This window comes from Scyliorhinus torazame, chromosome 27, assembly GCF_047496885.1.
Source record: "Scyliorhinus torazame isolate Kashiwa2021f chromosome 27, sScyTor2.1, whole genome shotgun sequence".
Lineage (NCBI taxonomy): Eukaryota > Metazoa > Chordata > Chondrichthyes > Carcharhiniformes > Scyliorhinidae > Scyliorhinus > Scyliorhinus torazame.
Window position 1 is genome coordinate 31,603,553 of NC_092733.1, and position 17,581 is coordinate 31,621,133.

Below are 17,581 nucleotides of genomic sequence, written 5' to 3' on the forward strand. Positions count from 1 at the left end.
ATTAGCTGAAGCTAATAGTATAGATACATTTAAGAGGAGGTGGGATGAGGGATTCAGAAATAGGATGATATGCTGATGGGGTGAGATGAAAAAGGATGGAGGGCATCTCCTCTACAGCATAAATGCTGCCATATCCTGTTGGGTCAAGTGACCTTTTTCTCTAATGCAAAGCCTTTGGAATTTGTAAATCTATCTTTATCTGGCAATAAATTTTCCTCACCTTATAGTACCCATCGGATTTAGATTTCTTCATTTCCCTCTCACCGCAGAATATACCTGACAGTAATATGATTCCTCATTATTGATACTGTGGTTAAATATTTGCTCCAGTAAATCCTCTGTCTTCTCAAATCAACACACCATCCTAATTCTTGTTGTAAGGAAAGTAGTGTCCCAGTGCCTAAAATTATACTTGCAAAAAATATTAGGGTATAGGATAGTGCTGTGGATTAACACAACTTCCAATCATTCTGTTTTATGTATATATAAACCAACACACCTCTCGTGTCATTGTCCATGGTGAGGCATTGCTCATGGTGAGGAGATCTCCTATGGCATTGCTCACGGTGAAGAGAAAAATCATGTGGCATTGCTCATGGTGAGGAGATCTCCTGTGACATTGCTCATGGTGAGGAGATCCCCTGTGACATTGCTCATGACAAGGCGGTCATCTGTGGCATTGCTCATGGTAAAGAACTCTCCTGTGGCATTGCTCATGACGAGGAGATTGTCTGTGGCATTCCTCATGATGAAGAGATCTCCTGTGGCATTGCTCCAGGTGAGATCTTCTGTGGCATTGCCCATGGTGAGGAGATCTCCTGTGGCATTGCTCCAGGTGAGATCTTCTGTGGCATTGCTCATGGTGAGGAGATCCCCTGTGACATTGCTCATGACAAGGCGATCATCTGTGGCATTGCTCATGGTAAAGAGCTCTTCTGTGGCATTGTTCATGGTGAGGGGATCTCTTGTGGCATTGCCCATGGTGAGCCAGCTGATAAGCTGTTTTGTAACAACAGAGGTGCGATCAACAAATGATGGTGGAGGTGGATTCTACATCCACCAGTTACAATAACGGAACACAATGTGCATGAATTTCAATATAATATAGTTATCAGCAGATTTTCCATCGATCTTCTCACCATGACTCTGAGAATTTGATAAAGTGTGACACCTCATATGTGAAATAGTTGAAACTGTGACAGAACTGAACATGATGCCCATAAAAAATATGTAATACACACAATGTTTATATATTCAAGATGGTTGTTTTATATATATACTACCAGAGTTATTAATCCATTTTACTTTATTTACCGTGAGGTTCAAAAACAGCTGATCCTACCTACACCCCATCCTGTATCCTTACTGAATTCATATCAAATCTCATCACATATATCTTGCACCCAATGTTAAAGTTTTCTGTGAAGTGCTTCGGGTAATTTAACTATGTTAAAGGCTCTATATAATGCAAGTTAACATTGGCGTGTGTCCATTCTTACCAGGAGTCACCAGGCATATTCTTTCCTTCAGTCTCCCTTAATTCAAACTTGGTACCATTGAGCCACATGCTTTTCTGTCTACCCCTTTATTTTGTCTACCCCTTGCATTGTTGAGCTGAACTTTGCAGTAATGAGTTTTGGGTGCATTGGCTGAATTCAGATTGGACAGCAACGAGGGCACTCAGCAGAGCGCACACCTCAGCTACACTGTGTTCACTCAACTTTTTTTCGATTATGCAGCTCTTCCCTGAGGCTTTTCCCATTTGGTTGATGCTCTGTTTCTACAAAGTTGACAAAAGAAATATTTTTTATTAAGTGCTCCCATCTCACTGAGGGGGTTTTAGAGCACTCTGCGCCCAACAATCTGCTCTGAAAACTCTGCTCGCATTTTGACAACTGTGACAAACTCCCCACAGCAGCAGAGATAATCCACAACATTCTAAAACAATCCACAACATTCTAAATAAAACATCCCATGGGTGGCACGGTGGCGCAGTGGTTAGCACTGCTACCTCACGACACCGAGGCCCTGGGTCATTGTCCATGTGGAGTTTTTACATTCTCCCTGTGTCTGCGTGGGTCTCACCACCACAACACAAAGATGTTCAGGGTAGGTGGATTGGCCACGCTAAATTGCCCCTTAATTGGGAGGAAAAAATTTGGGTACTCTAAATTTATTAAATAAATAAAACAATCCACAACATTGTAGAAAAAAGTCAATCCCCTCTATATAAATGGGTCCTTTAAAACATTACAGGACCCTGATTTGCATTTTCACTAAAATCAGTTCTTCTTTGGGCCTTACTCTATCCATGTGCCAAATTCAAACCCACCAATTTGTTTTTGAGATATATTGTTTACAAACTAACAAATGGGCAAAAACATCATCCCCATCCACCTCCAGTAGCAGAGGTAACTGGAGACCACAAATATTGTAGCACAGCCAAACTGAATCGCAAGATGATCAGTAATCTAGCTAACCTATAATATGTCACAACCCTCCTCTCCCACCACCCACTTACCCTCTTCCTTTCCCAAAGGCGCTGACTCCTGCAGGGGCGTAGCCTTGCGTGGAAGTGTTGGTTTAGGATTGGATGCAATGTCCTCACCGACCAATGTTCGCTGTTCACGTTCATCCAAATGTGCAGTCTTCACGTGTACATCTTGACAGTGAAGGATGGCTGAGCTCATTGAGCTCACCGCGCAGTGGTGTTGGGCTGAGGTACCTCTCCCAGGCGTAAGGTGGTGAAACAGCTGGTCTCCAATTGGCCAACTTAACCGAGGATGTTCTGCAGGTCCATGCCTCGGACACCTGCTACTTCTAAGAATGCTGGACAAAGTACTCCTCCTCCTCCTTCAGGCCCTAAGAAGGCATTGGCCTTCCTTTTGATCGGCCCATGATTATGCTTGGCCAAATACTGCAACGGTTTGCTGTTGCCTTCTACAGGTTGGCTGATGAGGAAAATCTCCTGCGGCAGATTGGAAGGACTTACAGGCTGATAACCCCTTATTTGGCCAAGTTATGGATTGGATTGGATTTGTTTATTGTCACGTGCACCGAGGTACAGTGAAAAGTATTTTTCTGCGAGCAGCTCAACAGATCATTAAGTACATGAAAAGAAAAGGAAATAAAAGAAAATACATAATAGGGCAACACAAGGTACACACTGTAACTACATAACACCGGCATCGGGTGAAGCATACAGGGTGTAGTGTTAATGAGGTCAGTCCATAAGAGGGTCGTTTAGGAGTCTGGTAACAGCGAGGAAGAAGCTGTTTTTAAGTCTTTTCGTGCGTGTTCTCAGACTTTTGTATCTCCTGCCCAATGGAAGAAGTTGGAAGAGTGCGTAAGCCAGGTGGGAGGGGTCTTTGATTATGCTGCCCGCTTTCCCCAGGCAACGGGAGGTGTAGACAGGGTCAATGGATGGGAGGCAGGTTTGTGTGATGGACTGGGCGGTGTTCACGACTCTCTGAAGTTTCTTGCGGTCCTGGGCCGAGTAGTTGCCATACCAGCCTGCGATGCAGCCCGATAGGATGCTTTCTATGGTGCATCTGTAAACGTTGGTGAGAGTTCATGTGGACATGCCGAATTTCCTGAGGAGGTATAGGCGTTGTTGCGCTTTCTTGGTGGTAGCGTCGACGTGGGTGGACCAGGACAGATTTTTGGAGATGTGCACCCCTAGGAATTTGAAGCTCTCAACCATCTCCACCTTGGCCCCGTTGATGCTGACAGGGGTGTGTACAGTACTTTGCTTCCTGAAGTCAATGACAAGCTCTTTAGTTTGACTGGCATTGAGGGATAGATTGTTGTCGCTGGACACTGAATGGACACACATTCTGTTGCCGGCAGGTCCTGAAGTAGAACTTGAACCCAGAGCTTCTGACCCAGAGGTAGGGACACCACCAATGCACCATAAGACCTCCACAACAAAATGCATGGCTACATTGATTGCTTTGGATTTGCACAGATTGACTGAAAAAAGGAGCGTCCATATAGAGCAAAGGGGAAACCAGTTCAAGTTGAATACAGGTTGAGCATCACTTATCCGAAATTCCGAATTCCACATTTTTTTTTTCGAGCGCTGACGTGACGTCTCGAGGGGGCAGTCCCACAAGGCTCCTGGGCGATGCGCAGTTCACAACGCACGTCGCACATGCGCTGTTCCCAATGTTCTGCACATGTGCAGTTCCCAACGCGCCGCACATGCGCAGTGTATTCTGAAATCTGAAAAATTTCGAAATCCGATACACACTCGACCCGAGCATTTCAGCTAAGGGATTTTCAACCTGTAATTATTAAAATGAGCATTGGTGCATGCACAAGTGGCCAAGTTATGTTCTTGGGTGATGTGGATTCTAAGACATGATAAAAATATGGCATCAGTTTCGCTGTCAGATGAGGTGTTACGCCATGGTCCTGTCTACCTGTAAAGTTGGCAACAAAGATCCCATGGTACTAGGAGTTTGTCGCGTAACCTGGCCAACATTTACCTCTCAATCAATCGCTCCAAAAGCAGATTATCTGGGTCATTCCACTCACTGCTGTTTGTAAAACCTTGCTGTGCGCAAACTGACCTCAAGACTCGGCTATATAACAGCAGTGAACGTGCTTTCCAAGTGCTTTGGGGTGTTTTGATGGCATGAAGGCATTGATATAAATTAATGCATTTTCTTTAATTTCACAATAAACCTGAACAAAATATTGATTTATTTCCTGTCAGAGAGAACAAAATCCCAGAGCAGTTGATATCATGATCTGAGATGAATAAGCAACCAATGAATTTGGGAAACAATGTGGCAGCAGTAGAAATATTGCTCCATACCTCTTGCCTCTACATTTGTCCTAGTTACACATCTGTAGGGCTGCCAAATTCAAATAGCCCAATTCCCAAACCCACACTGATCTTTATGAAAACTGAGCAAGATGTCAGAATTTCTCCTCAAAAGTACATTATTTAGAAATGTTGGTTTTCCACTTATACTTTGCCCATCCATTAATGGATTTTAATTCTATTTTTGATGGCATCTTACTCATTTGCTCTTTCAATATCTTCTCCAGCGGCGTGCCACACTAAAATTGTTTCGTTTTTAAGAACTTTTGAATGGTAACTTCTGGCCCAGAGGAGAGAGGGCAACGATGTTGGGCATGGGCAAAGGTACCATACTCTGCCGCAACTTCAGAAGACCACCTATAACTCACAGATTTCCTCTTCTTTGCTTCCTTGAATGAAGTGCTGCGATCTCCATCAATGAGATCCCCCCTCATTGTTCTGAACTCCAGGGAACACAATCCTGACTCAATTTCTCTTCAAACATCATTTCTGCCATCCCAGGAATCAGTCTGGTAAACCTTCGCTGCACTCCCTCTACACCAAGAACATCCTTCCTCAGATAAAGAGACCAAAACTACACACAATATTCCAGGTGTGGTCTCACCAATAATTGCAGCAAGACATCCCTGCTCCTGTACTCAAATCCTCTCAATGATGCGGGGAGGCAGTGGCGTAGTAGTATTATTGCTGGACTCCGGAGACCCAGAATCATGCCCTGGGGAAAGGGTTCGAATCCTGCCATGGCAGATGGTGAAATTTGAACTCAATAAAAGTCTGGAATTAAAAGTCTAAAAAGGCGACCATGAAACCATTGTCTATTGTTGGAAAAACCCATCTGGTTCACTAATGTCTTTAGGGAAGGAAATCTGCCGTCCTTACCTGGTCTGGCCTACATGTGATTCTAGATCCACATCAATGTGGCTGATTTTTAAATGCCCTCAGTGATGGGCAATAAATGCTGGCCCAGCCAGCGATGCCCACCTCCCATGAACGAATTAAAAAAAAAAGGCCAACATTTGCCTTCTTCACTGCCTGCTGTACCTGCATGCTTACCTTCAGTGACAGGTGTACGAGGGCACCCAGGCCTTGTTGCACATTCCCCCTTCCTAATTTATGGCCATTCAGATAATGACCTGCCTTCTCGTTTTGGCTACCAAAGTGGATAACCTCGCATTTATAAATGCTTCATAAATGAAAGTCTTTCTTTCCTTGACAGTCTGGTAAATATGCTCTTCGCCAATTCTTCGTGCCTGCGCATTTGATTCCAGCGCGTCCTTTTGCAACCTACTTACTGCACCAACATTATGATAATTAAAATAGGCCACTTGAGTTGAGGTAGTAGGGGAGGTCGAACAAAACGTAAAAGAAAGTTTTCACTCTCAGACATCCATGCACCCGGACTGAAGGGGAAAACCTAGTATACGGCACTATTCTTTTTGTGTTTGTGTTCTTTTCCTCCCTGATGCAGTGCTGTGATATAAACAGAATGTCGATGTGTGACAGGTGATTTATTGTAAGTAACCCACTTGCACGGTGACTGACATATGTCACTTGTGATGGGCACAGTAAGAAGTCTACAGCGAGAGCAACTCACTGGATTAGTTTCTGTAAAGCACCAGTCCCTGACATGTATCCATTGTTTAGGTGTATGTATATTCTGGCAGTGGTTTTACATCTGCAACTGCTGCCACACTGAGACTCTGCTGTCACCTCTCAAAACATTGCAGCCATATCTGAGTGACCTGGGCCAATGATTCCTGCCCTGAGAGGCAGGATGATGTCCCAGTTAAATAGGTTTGCATTGTCATCCATTAGGACCTTTTGCAGGCTTGCAACTGAAAAGGGGGACAGCTGCGAGGGAAAAGAATTCAAAAGAGGATGGAAATTGCCGGGGCACACTTGCGACGAGGTGTGCCTGAGACTTAAAGCGTGCACACCGTCACTCAATGGCTTATTTTTTGGTCAGCCATCACTCAGACGTGGTGCGACCTGCCAGTCACTGGGTTTCGGAATGAATAGAGTCAGCAGCAGGCATGAGGGCGAGGGGAGGGGGAGCCTCAATTTGCAACAGCCGTTGCCTAGCAGCCAGAGTTGCCAATCAGCGGGGCGACGAGCCCACTGCCAATCAGGGCGGCGACCCTGGCGGGCCCGTCTCCGAGCAGCGGGGACCGGCTGTCCGTCACAGCGGCGCGCGCGCGGGGGGGGGGGGGCGGGGTCGTCTGCCAGTCACAGCGGCGCGCGCGGGAGGAGGGGAGGGGCGGGGCCGGCTGTCCGTCACAGCGGCGCGCGTGGAGAGAATGGAGGAGGGGGCGGGGCGGGCGAGGGTCCGCCCCCTTCCCATCGCAAGCCAATCGGGACGGGCGGCGGGCCGTCCATCAGAGCGGATCGGCCAATCGGAGTCGGAGGTGAGCCCGCCCTCCCAGCCAAGGCTGCTTCTGCTGCCTCTTGCCCCGCCTCCGCTCGCTCTTAGCCAAGAGGAAAGGTTGCGGGGCGGTGCTGGAGCCGTCTCCCCCCCCCCCCCTCCTTCTCGCTCCTCACAGTTCTCAGCCAATGGGGAAGAAGAGGGGGCGGGTCGAGGGGGGGGCGGTGCTGGAGCCACGTTCCTCCCCGTCACCCACGCCTCCTCTCCGTTCCTAGCCAATGGGGAGGGAAAGGGGGCGGCGCCGTAGCTCCCTCCCCCCCCCCTCCCTCCCTCCCTCCCTCCTCTCCGACTCTCGCTCGCGCCGTCAAAACAGTCGCGGGCGAGGCGGCTGAGCGCGAGCGGCGGTGCTGGTGGTGGCGGCGGTTAAAATTCAAATCGCTCCAACGTTCGGAGGGGGGGCGGCGGGCGGACAAGTCAGTCAGTGAGGGGCGGCCGACCTCAGACACAGTCCCAGCCCCGAGAAAACCAGTGACATTCCCCGGGGGGGGGGGGGGTGATTTTAAGATTCCTCCCCTCACACACGCGCGCCGTTTATTATTATTATTTGGTGTAGTGGCCGCCGCCGTGTGATGGAGGACCAGTCCCGGCTGCTGCAGCCTCACCCCGGGGTGGCTCTGGCCGTGCACTCGCTCCCTCCTCACTCCCAGGCGGACGGAGGCGACCCCGACGGACGGAAACAGGACATCGGCGACATCCTGCAGCAGATCATGACCATCACTGACCAGAGCCTGGACGAGGCTCAGGCCAGGTCAGTACAACCCCCCCCCCCCTCTCCCCCGCACACCCCCCCCCCCCCCACACACACACACACAACCCCCCCCCACCCCCCCCACACACACACCCCCCCCCACCCCCACACACCCCCCCACACACACACACACAACCCCCCCACACACACAACCCCCCCCCCACACACACACACCCCACACACACACACACAACCCCCCCCCCCACACACACAACCCCCCCCACACACAACCCCCCCCACACACACACCCCCCCCCCCCACCCCCACACACCCCCCCACACACACACACACAACCCCCCCCCACACACACAACCCCCCCCCACACACACACACCCCACACACACACACACAACCCCCCCACACACACACAACCCCCCCACACCCCCCCCCCACACACACACCCCACACACACAACCCCCCACACCCCCCCACACACACACACAACCCCCCCCCCACACACACACCCCACACACACACACACAACCCCCCACACCCCCCCACACACACACACAACCCCCCCCACACACACACACAACCCCCCCACCCCCCACACACACACAACCCCCCCCCACCCCCACACCCCCCACCCCCCCCACACACACACAACCCCCCCCACACACACAACCCCCCCCCACACACACAACCACCCCCCACACACACAACCACCCCCCACACACACAACCACCCCCCACACACACAACCACCCCCCACACACACAACCACCCCCCACACACACAACCACCCCCCACACACACAACCACCCCCCACACACACAACCACCCCCACACACACACAACCACCCCCCCCCCCACACACACAACCACCCCCCCCCCCACACACACAACCCCCCCCCCACACACACAACCCCCCCCCCCACACACACAACCCCCCCCCCCCACACACACAACCCCCCCCCCACACACACACAACCACCCCCCCACACACACACAACCACCCCCCCACACACACACAACCACCCCCCCCACACACACACAACCACCCCACACACACACAACCACCCCCCCCACACACACACAACCACCCCCCCCACACACACACAACCACCCCCCCCACACACACACAACCACCCCCCACTCCAGGAACAACATCATCGCCCCCCAACCCTGGGACAAGATTTCCCTACCCCCCCCCCCCCCCCCCCCAGGGCAGCACGGTGGGTTAGCACTGCTGCCTCACGGTGCCAAAGTCCCGGGTTCGATCCCGGCTCTGGGTCACTGTCCGTGTGGAGTTTGCACATTCTCCCCCTGTCCGTGTGGGTCTCGCCCGCACAACCCAAAGATGTGCCGGCTAGGTGGATCGGCCGCGCTAAATTATCCCTTAATTGGAAAAAATGAATTGGGTACTCTTATTTTTTTTAAAAAATGACTTACCCCCCCCCCCCCAAATCCTGGGAACCAGACTTCACCGCCCCGAATCCCGGGATCAAGTCTTCACCCCCCCGAATCCTGGGATCAAGTCTTCACCCCCCCCCCCCCGAATCCCGGGATCAAGTCTTCACCCCCCCCCCCCCCGAATCCCGGGATCAAGTCTTCACCCCCCCCCGAATCCCGGGATCAAGTCTTCACCCCCCCCCCCCGAATCCCGGGATCAAGTCTTCACCCCCCCCCCCCCGAATCCCGGGATCAAGTCTTCACCCCCCCCCCCCCCGAATCCCGGGATCAAGTCTTCACCCCCCCCCCCCGAATCCCGGGATCAAGTCTTCACCCCCCCCCCCCCCCAACGAATCCCGGGGTCAAGTCTTCACCCCCCCCCCCCGAATCCCGGGGTCAAGTCTTCACCCCCCCCCCCCCGAATCCCGGGGTCAAGTCTTCACCCCCCCCCCCCCGAATCCCGGGGTCAAGTCTTCACCCCCCCCCCCCCCGAATCCCGGGATCAAGTCTTCACCCCCCCCCCCCCGAATCCCGGGATCAAGTCTTCACCCCCCCCCCCCCCCGAATCCCGAGATCAAGTCTTCACCCCCCCCCCCCCCGAATCCCGGGATCAAGTCTTCACACCCCCCCCCCCCGAATCCCGGGATCAAGTCTTCACCCCCCCCCCCCCGAATCCCGGGATCAAGTCTTCACCCCTCCCCCGAATCCCGGGATCAAGTCTTCACCCCTCCCCCGAATCCCGGGATCAAGTCTTCTATCCCCCCCGAATCCCGGGATCAAGTCTTCTATCCCCCCCGAATCCCGGGATCAAGTCTTCTATCCCCCCCGAATCCCGGGATCAAGTCTTCACCCCCCCCCCCCGAATCCTGGGAACAAGTCTTCACCCCCCCCTGAATCCTGGGAACAAGTCTTCACCCCCCCCCCCCTGAATCCTGGGATCAAGTCTTCACCCCCCCCCGAATCCCGGGATCAAGACTTCACCCCCCCGAATCCCGGGATCAAGACTTCACCCCCCCCCCCTCGAATCCCGGGATCAAGACTTCACCCCCCGAATCCCGGGATCAAGACTTCACCCCCCCGAATCCCGGCATCACGACTTCACCCCCAACCCCGGCATCAAGACAACACCCCCAACTCCGGCATCACGGCTTCACTCCCAACTCAGGCATCACGGCTTCACTCCCAACTCAGGCATCACGGTTTCACCCCCAACCCCGGCATCAAGTCTTCACCCCCAACCCCGGCATCAGGGCTTCACCCCCAACCCCGGCATCAGGGCTTCACCCCCAACCCCGGCATCAGGGCTTCACCCCCAACCCCGGCATCAGGGCTTCACCCCCAACCCCGGCATCAGGGCTTCACCCCCAACCCCGGCATCAGGGCTTCACCCCCAACCCCGGCATCAGGGCTTCACCCCCAACCCCGGCATCAGGGCTTCACCCCCAACCCCGGCATCAGGGCTTCACCCCCAACCCCGGCATCAGGGCTTCACCCCCAACCCCGGCATCAGGGCTTCACCCCCAACCCCGGCATCAGGGCTTCACCCCCAACCCCGGCATCAGGGCTTCACCCCCAACCCCGGCATCAGGGCTTCACCCCCAACCCCGGCATCAGGGCTTCACCCCCAACCCCGGCATCAGGGCTTCACCCCCAACCCCGGCATCAGGGCTTCACCCCCAACCCCGGCATCAGGGCTTCACCCCCAACCCCGGCATCAGGGCTTCACCCCCAACCCCGGCATCAGGGCTTCACCCCCAACCCCGGCATCAGGGCTTCACCCCCAACCCCGGCATCAGGGCTTCACCCCCAACCCCGGCATCAGGGCTTCACCCCCAACCCCGGCATCAGGGCTTCACCCCCAACCCCGGCATCAGGGCTTCACCCCCAACCCCGGCATCAGGGCTTCACCCCCAACCCCGGCATCAGGGCTTCACCCCCAACCCCGGCATCAGGGCTTCACCCCCAACCCCGGCATCAGGGCTTCACCCCCAACCCCGGCATCAGGGCTTCACCCCCAACCCCGGCATCAAGACTTCACCCCCAACCCCGGCATCAAGACTTCACCCCCAACCCCGGCATCAAGACTTCACCCCCAACCCCGGCATCAAGACTTCACCCCCAACCCCGGCATCAAGACTTCACCCCCAACCCCGGCATCAAGACTTCACCCCCAACCCCGGCATCAAGACTTCACCCCCAACCCCGGGATCAAGACTTCACCCCCGAATCCCGGGATCAAGACTTCAACCCCGGCATCACGGCTTCACCCCCAACCCCGGCATCAGGACTTCACTCCCAAATCCCGGGATCAAGACTTCGCCCCCCAAATCCCGGGATCAAGACTTCGCCCCCCCCAAATCCCGGGATCAAGACTTCGCCCCCCCGAATCCCGGGATCAAGACTTCGCTCCCCCGAATCCCGGGATCAAGACTTTGCCCCCCGAATCCCGGGAACAAGACTTCGCCCCCCGAATCCCAGGATCAAGACTTCGCCCCCCGAATCCCGGGATCAAGACTTCGCCCCCCCCGAATCCCGGGATCAAGACTTCGCCCCCCCCGAATCCCGGGATCAAGACTTCGCCCCCCCCGAATCCCGGGATCAAGACTTCGCCCCCCGAATCCCGGGATCAAGACTTCGCCCCCCAAATCCCGGAATGATGACTTAATCCCCAACCTTGTGTGTAAGACTTCCCCCCCCAGCCCCCACCTAGGGCTCAGGAGTTCACTCCCTCCCACCCCGGAACAACATTCTGCCATCCCGAGAACAGCACCCCCCTACAACCCTGGGGACAACACTCCCAGCCCCCACCAACTTTTTACTCTTCGCATTGCGAGATAGATACACGTTCGCAGTTCGAATATGCGTGCAAATAAATGTAGGCATTCAGATCTAAAATGTCAAAATTAATGCTCTATTTACAAAATCTAAATAAATGTGCAGTTATATCAGTGTCTAAGATATCTACAGTTATATCTAATATGTCTACGATATATGCAGTTAAAGCTAAATAGTTTCTGAGACGTGCAGTTATAACTAAACAGTGTCTGATACATGCAGTTATAGCTAAACAGTGTCTGATACATGCAGTTATAGCTAAACAGTGTCTGATACATGCAGTTATCGCTAAACCGTGCCTGAGACATGCAGTTATAGTTGAACAGTATCCGATACGTGCAGTTTCAGCTAAAAAGTGTCTGATACATGCAGTTTTAGCTGAAAGGTATCTGATATATGCAGTTTTAGCTAAAAGGTAGATGATGCATGCAGTTATAGCTAAAAATGTGTCTTAAGATATATACTTAAAAGCTAACAGCATTTGGGCGGGATTCTCCTGTCTCCGACGCCAAAATTGTGTTCGCCGATCGGCCGGAGAATCCGCGTTTGCGACAAAATTGGGGGCGGTGCCACTTTCATGATGCTCCGCTCCCTCCAATGCGATGTACTCTAGGGGTATGCCATATCGATGGCCTCAGGATGTTACCCGAGGCCCTGCCCACAATGCTTCGCCCCCGACAGTGTGGGTCACTCATGCTATTTTTTGTCGGATGGGAGCCAATCCGCGGGCAAAGGGAATTTGGCAGGGGCTGGTCAAGGGGGACACTATTTGGCAGGCCGGGTCCGCGCGGGGCTGGCGCCACGTTGCACGCTGCGGCCACGGACCCGGCAATTCTCCGGCCGTATCAGCAGCTAGAGCCGGGTGCTCTCTGCTGACTGCCTGCTAGCCCCCCACCAAACTGAGAATCTGTGGCCGTTTTGCGCCGAGGCTTCGGTCATAATGCACCGCCGGCGTCAGAACATAGCCTGAAAATCGGAGAATCCAGCCCCATATGTCTGTACATAGTGTTGTAGATCTCCCCCACCCCCCATATCCCTTCAATGTATTTATTGTTGGAGGCTGATTTTGCCTTCTGCACCGTCCAAGTTCAGTTCAAATAATCAGAAGTGGGAAAAAATAGCAGAGAAATCCCAGTCATGTTTTGCAGTACATGAGTGGGAAGGGTGATGTGGGCTCTTGTGATTACAGATCTTTGACCAAATAGGTGCACCTAAAATGTTCATGCTGCCATGCAGATAGGGGGAGGTTCTTGGTACATTTGGGTCCAGAACTAAAATGTTTAGCCAAATGCTAATTAAATTTCTATTTGACTAATGTGCCTTTTGACCTTTTAATCAAATTGGTTAATGGGTTTGTGAGAATGAGGATAGCAGCAGGCAAGGAACATCTCCAGCAACATTTTGTAATGTAGAAAAGTTATCTTGAGCTGCAAGTGAATGGACTGGTGGATGAAATGTAGTTTGTGCAAACTTCCCAAGGGATTGAAGAAAAACAAAAAGTAAAAAGTTTCTTCAAAACCCGCACTTTCCACTGCAATTTGTCTGGAGTTTGAACAAGCTGAATAAGTTATTTATACCACTAAGCTGATTACATTGGTTAAATTGAAAGGTTTTGTGATAGTTTTGCAGAAGTTTTTTTTGACTCCTTGAGAATTTTGTGGTGAATTTTCTTGTAATTGTGTTCTCATTGCAAAATGAGATCAAGATTTAATGCAGTGAGAAGCCTCTTTTTGATGCATTCTACAGGTTAGATTAAAACTGTCATACTGATTATTGCAAACAACTAGGAGCAAATTAATTTGCTTAAAAAATTCCATCTATATCGGTTTTACTTTTATTTTAAAATTAATTTTTTATTTTTCCACCAAGAACCGGTGCGTTACACCTTTACTTTTGATAGTGCCGCTTCATTTTGAGCCAAGTGCCAAATTATTTGTGAGAACTAATGTGAATATGTAAGAAACTAGGATCACCTGACTAAAAAAAGCTTGATTCCTCGATCATTAAAAAAAACACGGCTTGGATCGCATGAAGCATTTTGTGCTTTAGAGAAACAGAATTGTGGCCATATACAAATGTTGGAATATTTAAAAAAAAATACCTGCCAGCCTATTAGTGTATATTATTTATGTATACATTAAAAATAAGCTTGCTGCTGCATATTTTTCCACACATTCTTGAATTGTGCCCTGCATTCTTTTTACAATTACTAGCAGTAGAGAAAAGAAAATAGTGAAGAATTAAGAGGTTATGTTTCTAGGTTTTTGGCAAAATGTGGAGTTGTGCATCAAAATTGCAGGTTGCCCGAAATGCCAAATTTGGTGCTGTCACTACCGGTCATTTCAAATTGAGTTAGATAGATTTAAAGTGGTGAAACAGTCACTTAAATTGATGGAGACAAAGTTGCCAGTAAGCTTTTCAGTATAGTTCGATACTACTAGGCTATTGTGGTAGTAAAGCACTATTTATATCTATGCTTACATTGGAGTGTACTTCGTGCAATGATGTAGATGAGCACAATGATACCAAATAAAATCCATAAACTCTTTTTGCACTTTAAAGTACATAGTCCAAAGGATTAAAGACTAATTGATTACAATTTTTAATCAACAGATAATTAATCTATTCATCAACTTGTCATCAAGCCAGTCAGCTTTGGCATTGTGACGAGGATGGGTTATGAGATTAGAGAAAGGGAAGTGAAATGGGGCCAGGATTTGCTTGCTTCAAAGTGAAATGACTGGAGCTTTGAGGCTTTATAACTTGCATATACCTGCAGGTTCTGATTCTGCTCCATAGAAATTGGTGACATAGTTCCATTACCACGCCAAAGTATACAGCGGCTTTTATAAAAAAGCTAATTAATTTAACGTGATATTAACATGTTTTTGTCCAAGGCATTTAGTTCACATTTAACCAGAAGTATTTCAAATTGAAAAATTAGCAAAATGTTTGTATAAGATTGTAAGTCTACAGCTATGGATATGGATATGTGGTTAATTAAAAATGTTACAAGTTGTAAAGTAAAGGATTTCCACTTTGAAATGGCGATTTTAAAAAAGAAATCATTGGCAAATGATGCAAGCCAAAGTACTTATTGACTGTAGTTTCATATTTGCTTTTGGAAGACACAGACTGAATTTATTTTGTTTTATCTAGTGTACTGTTAGATTGTATAATTTAGCTTTAAATTGGTTTATATTTAAACACAGCATGTCACGTTTCATGTCGCCTTCCTTTAATGACCTGCTTCATTTCAAGACACTTAAGCAAAAAAAATCAGTTGAACAAAAAGGGTGCATGTCTGGAGAAAAAAAGGAACATGTTTAAATCTTTAATTTGGACTTCATTAACAATCATTTAATGTCTTCTGGATGTGTTTGCTATGTTTAAATGAGATGTTTAATTGCTTGCCATAAGTTGTTAGTTGTGCTATCTTAATCGGCTAAGCTAAACTTGGTATATATCGGGGTGACTTGACATACATGTTTTATCTTGTGTGTTTATGTATAGGTGGGAAACATGTTCTTGTGTCTTGATCTGATTACATTGTGTTGAAAATTATTTTGTACTCTGCATTGAGATAGTGAGACGATCTTAAAAGAAATTTGGCACCAGCTTCTTCTGTTTAGGCATGTTGATCCTTTACTTCTCATAATATTTTTATCCCTTCCTGAAAGCCAGGAATAAAATTGTTGTTTAAAGAGATTTTACCACACTAGTTAAATATTTATACCCAGGATTACTAACTACACATTATTTAAAGATTTTGGCTGCTAAACTGGTACTGAACTGAAAGGTACTGAAGAAATTGTCGCCATTTATCGTAAATTACTGGAAATCTGAATTTTATAAGAAAGAGTAGGCTTGATGTTTGCTTTTACTTGAGCATTGTAATTTTACTGTGTTTATTTGCCGAGTCCTGTGTTTCATACTGAATTCACCTAGAAATTTATTATTGACCATTCTATTTCTATATAATTACCAGCAGCTAGTCTGGTTTTTATTTTCAGCACCGTCACATTAATACTGCAGATGTTTTCTGATGGCTAACATTGTGACGTGCAAGTCAAACCAGTTACCTAAAGCAAAATTAATGAGTAAAGACTAGGCTTTGCAACAGGCAGTTTCTGTGGCTGACAACTAGAGCTTTCCTTCGACCAAAACTGAATTAAACATGTTGCGATTCCTAGCTGGCTTTCTTTGTCACTTCCTTGGTGCCGGGTTTATAATTTCATTAATATATATCATATTTACTTGCACTGCCATTCTTTGCATTTTGCCATGTGTGATGAGTGTGTTTTTATTGTTGGATTTCTTCATTGTCAGAGGCTGTGTTTATGTATCAATGTTAGAGGCGGCACTGAGCTTTTGGTGATTGGTTTTGCAAAATGATAATATACTCAGGCACATTTAGCTGCAGAATACAAGAGGTTGCAATGGAAGATGTTCTGAGTATGCTCGTATTTTTTCCTTTTAGTTATTTGTATTTGGCCCATTAAAAATAGTTAGATTTGGAACTTGTCTAATTTAAAGGTTTTTTTCTGGTTAGTTGCAGTGTCTATTTGTGCTCGACAGTCAAATGTGGATATTGGGTTGTTTAGTTTTTTTTTGTTTCTATGCATAATTTCCAGCAAACAGCATGAAGCACTTTGGCCCCTTCCACTTTATAAAGTAAAATTGCAGTATTTCGAAATTATTTATAAAATACAAAAAGAAACATTGATACTATTGTTGGCAGCTTTTCAAACCCACCAGTAATTGCTTTTGCTACATGGTAAATGTAAATTACACCAAATTAAGTTATTACATTTGCTTTGGTTAAAATGCTGGAATTCCTCATTCTTTGATGTACTGTCCCAGTGGTTAAGGAATAGGACTGCCTTAGGTGGAGGAAGAATGCTTCCTAATGAATGGTACTTTAAGCATTTAATTAAACTTAATTGGCAATAATGAGCTGGAAATAGTTTTGCTTTTGTGAAATTTTATTGACCTGGTGCTAAATATACCTTGCGCGCTTTTCTGTTTGGTTATCTAATCTTTTATAGTTAATATCTCGGTAAGCAGTTATAAAGCTTTCTACTACCCACTTAAAATGTGCCCCCGCATTGTATACTGTAAGTGATTGGTGTACTCAGGGAATGAGCAGAAGCTGTGGGGTTTTCTAACATCGATACTGCAGTGGTTTGGAGGGGGTGGATTGGAATTTAACATTTTCCCATAATTAATATTTGCGGTTAATGTATAATTTTATTTTTTTTAAATGTAAATAAGTAAAGGACAGGGTGAAATAAATAACAGGGTAAATGATTATAAACGTACCGTGACTGGGTTTGGGTATGCTTTCCGAAATC

General features: G+C 48.7%; 1 protein-coding gene across 6 annotated transcripts in view; it reads left to right on the top strand.

The window, feature by feature from the left end:
* Positions 1–7,554: 7,554 nt before the first annotated feature.
* pbx4 (pre-B-cell leukemia transcription factor 4) overlaps positions 7,555–17,581 on the top strand; it is a 530,484-nt gene continuing 520,457 nt past the window's right edge. For 2 of the 6 annotated variants that reach the window (XM_072491215.1, XM_072491216.1), the window contains exon 1: positions 7,555–8,001. In XM_072491215.1, coding sequence (XP_072347316.1) covers positions 7,823–8,001 — 179 coding nt within the window. In that variant the 5' untranslated portion in view covers positions 7,555–7,822. Of the gene's footprint in view, positions 8,002–15,034; positions 15,060–17,581 lie in introns of those variants that run through there. The other 4 variants (XM_072491221.1, XM_072491217.1, XM_072491222.1 and 1 more) reach the window with 3 other exon arrangements.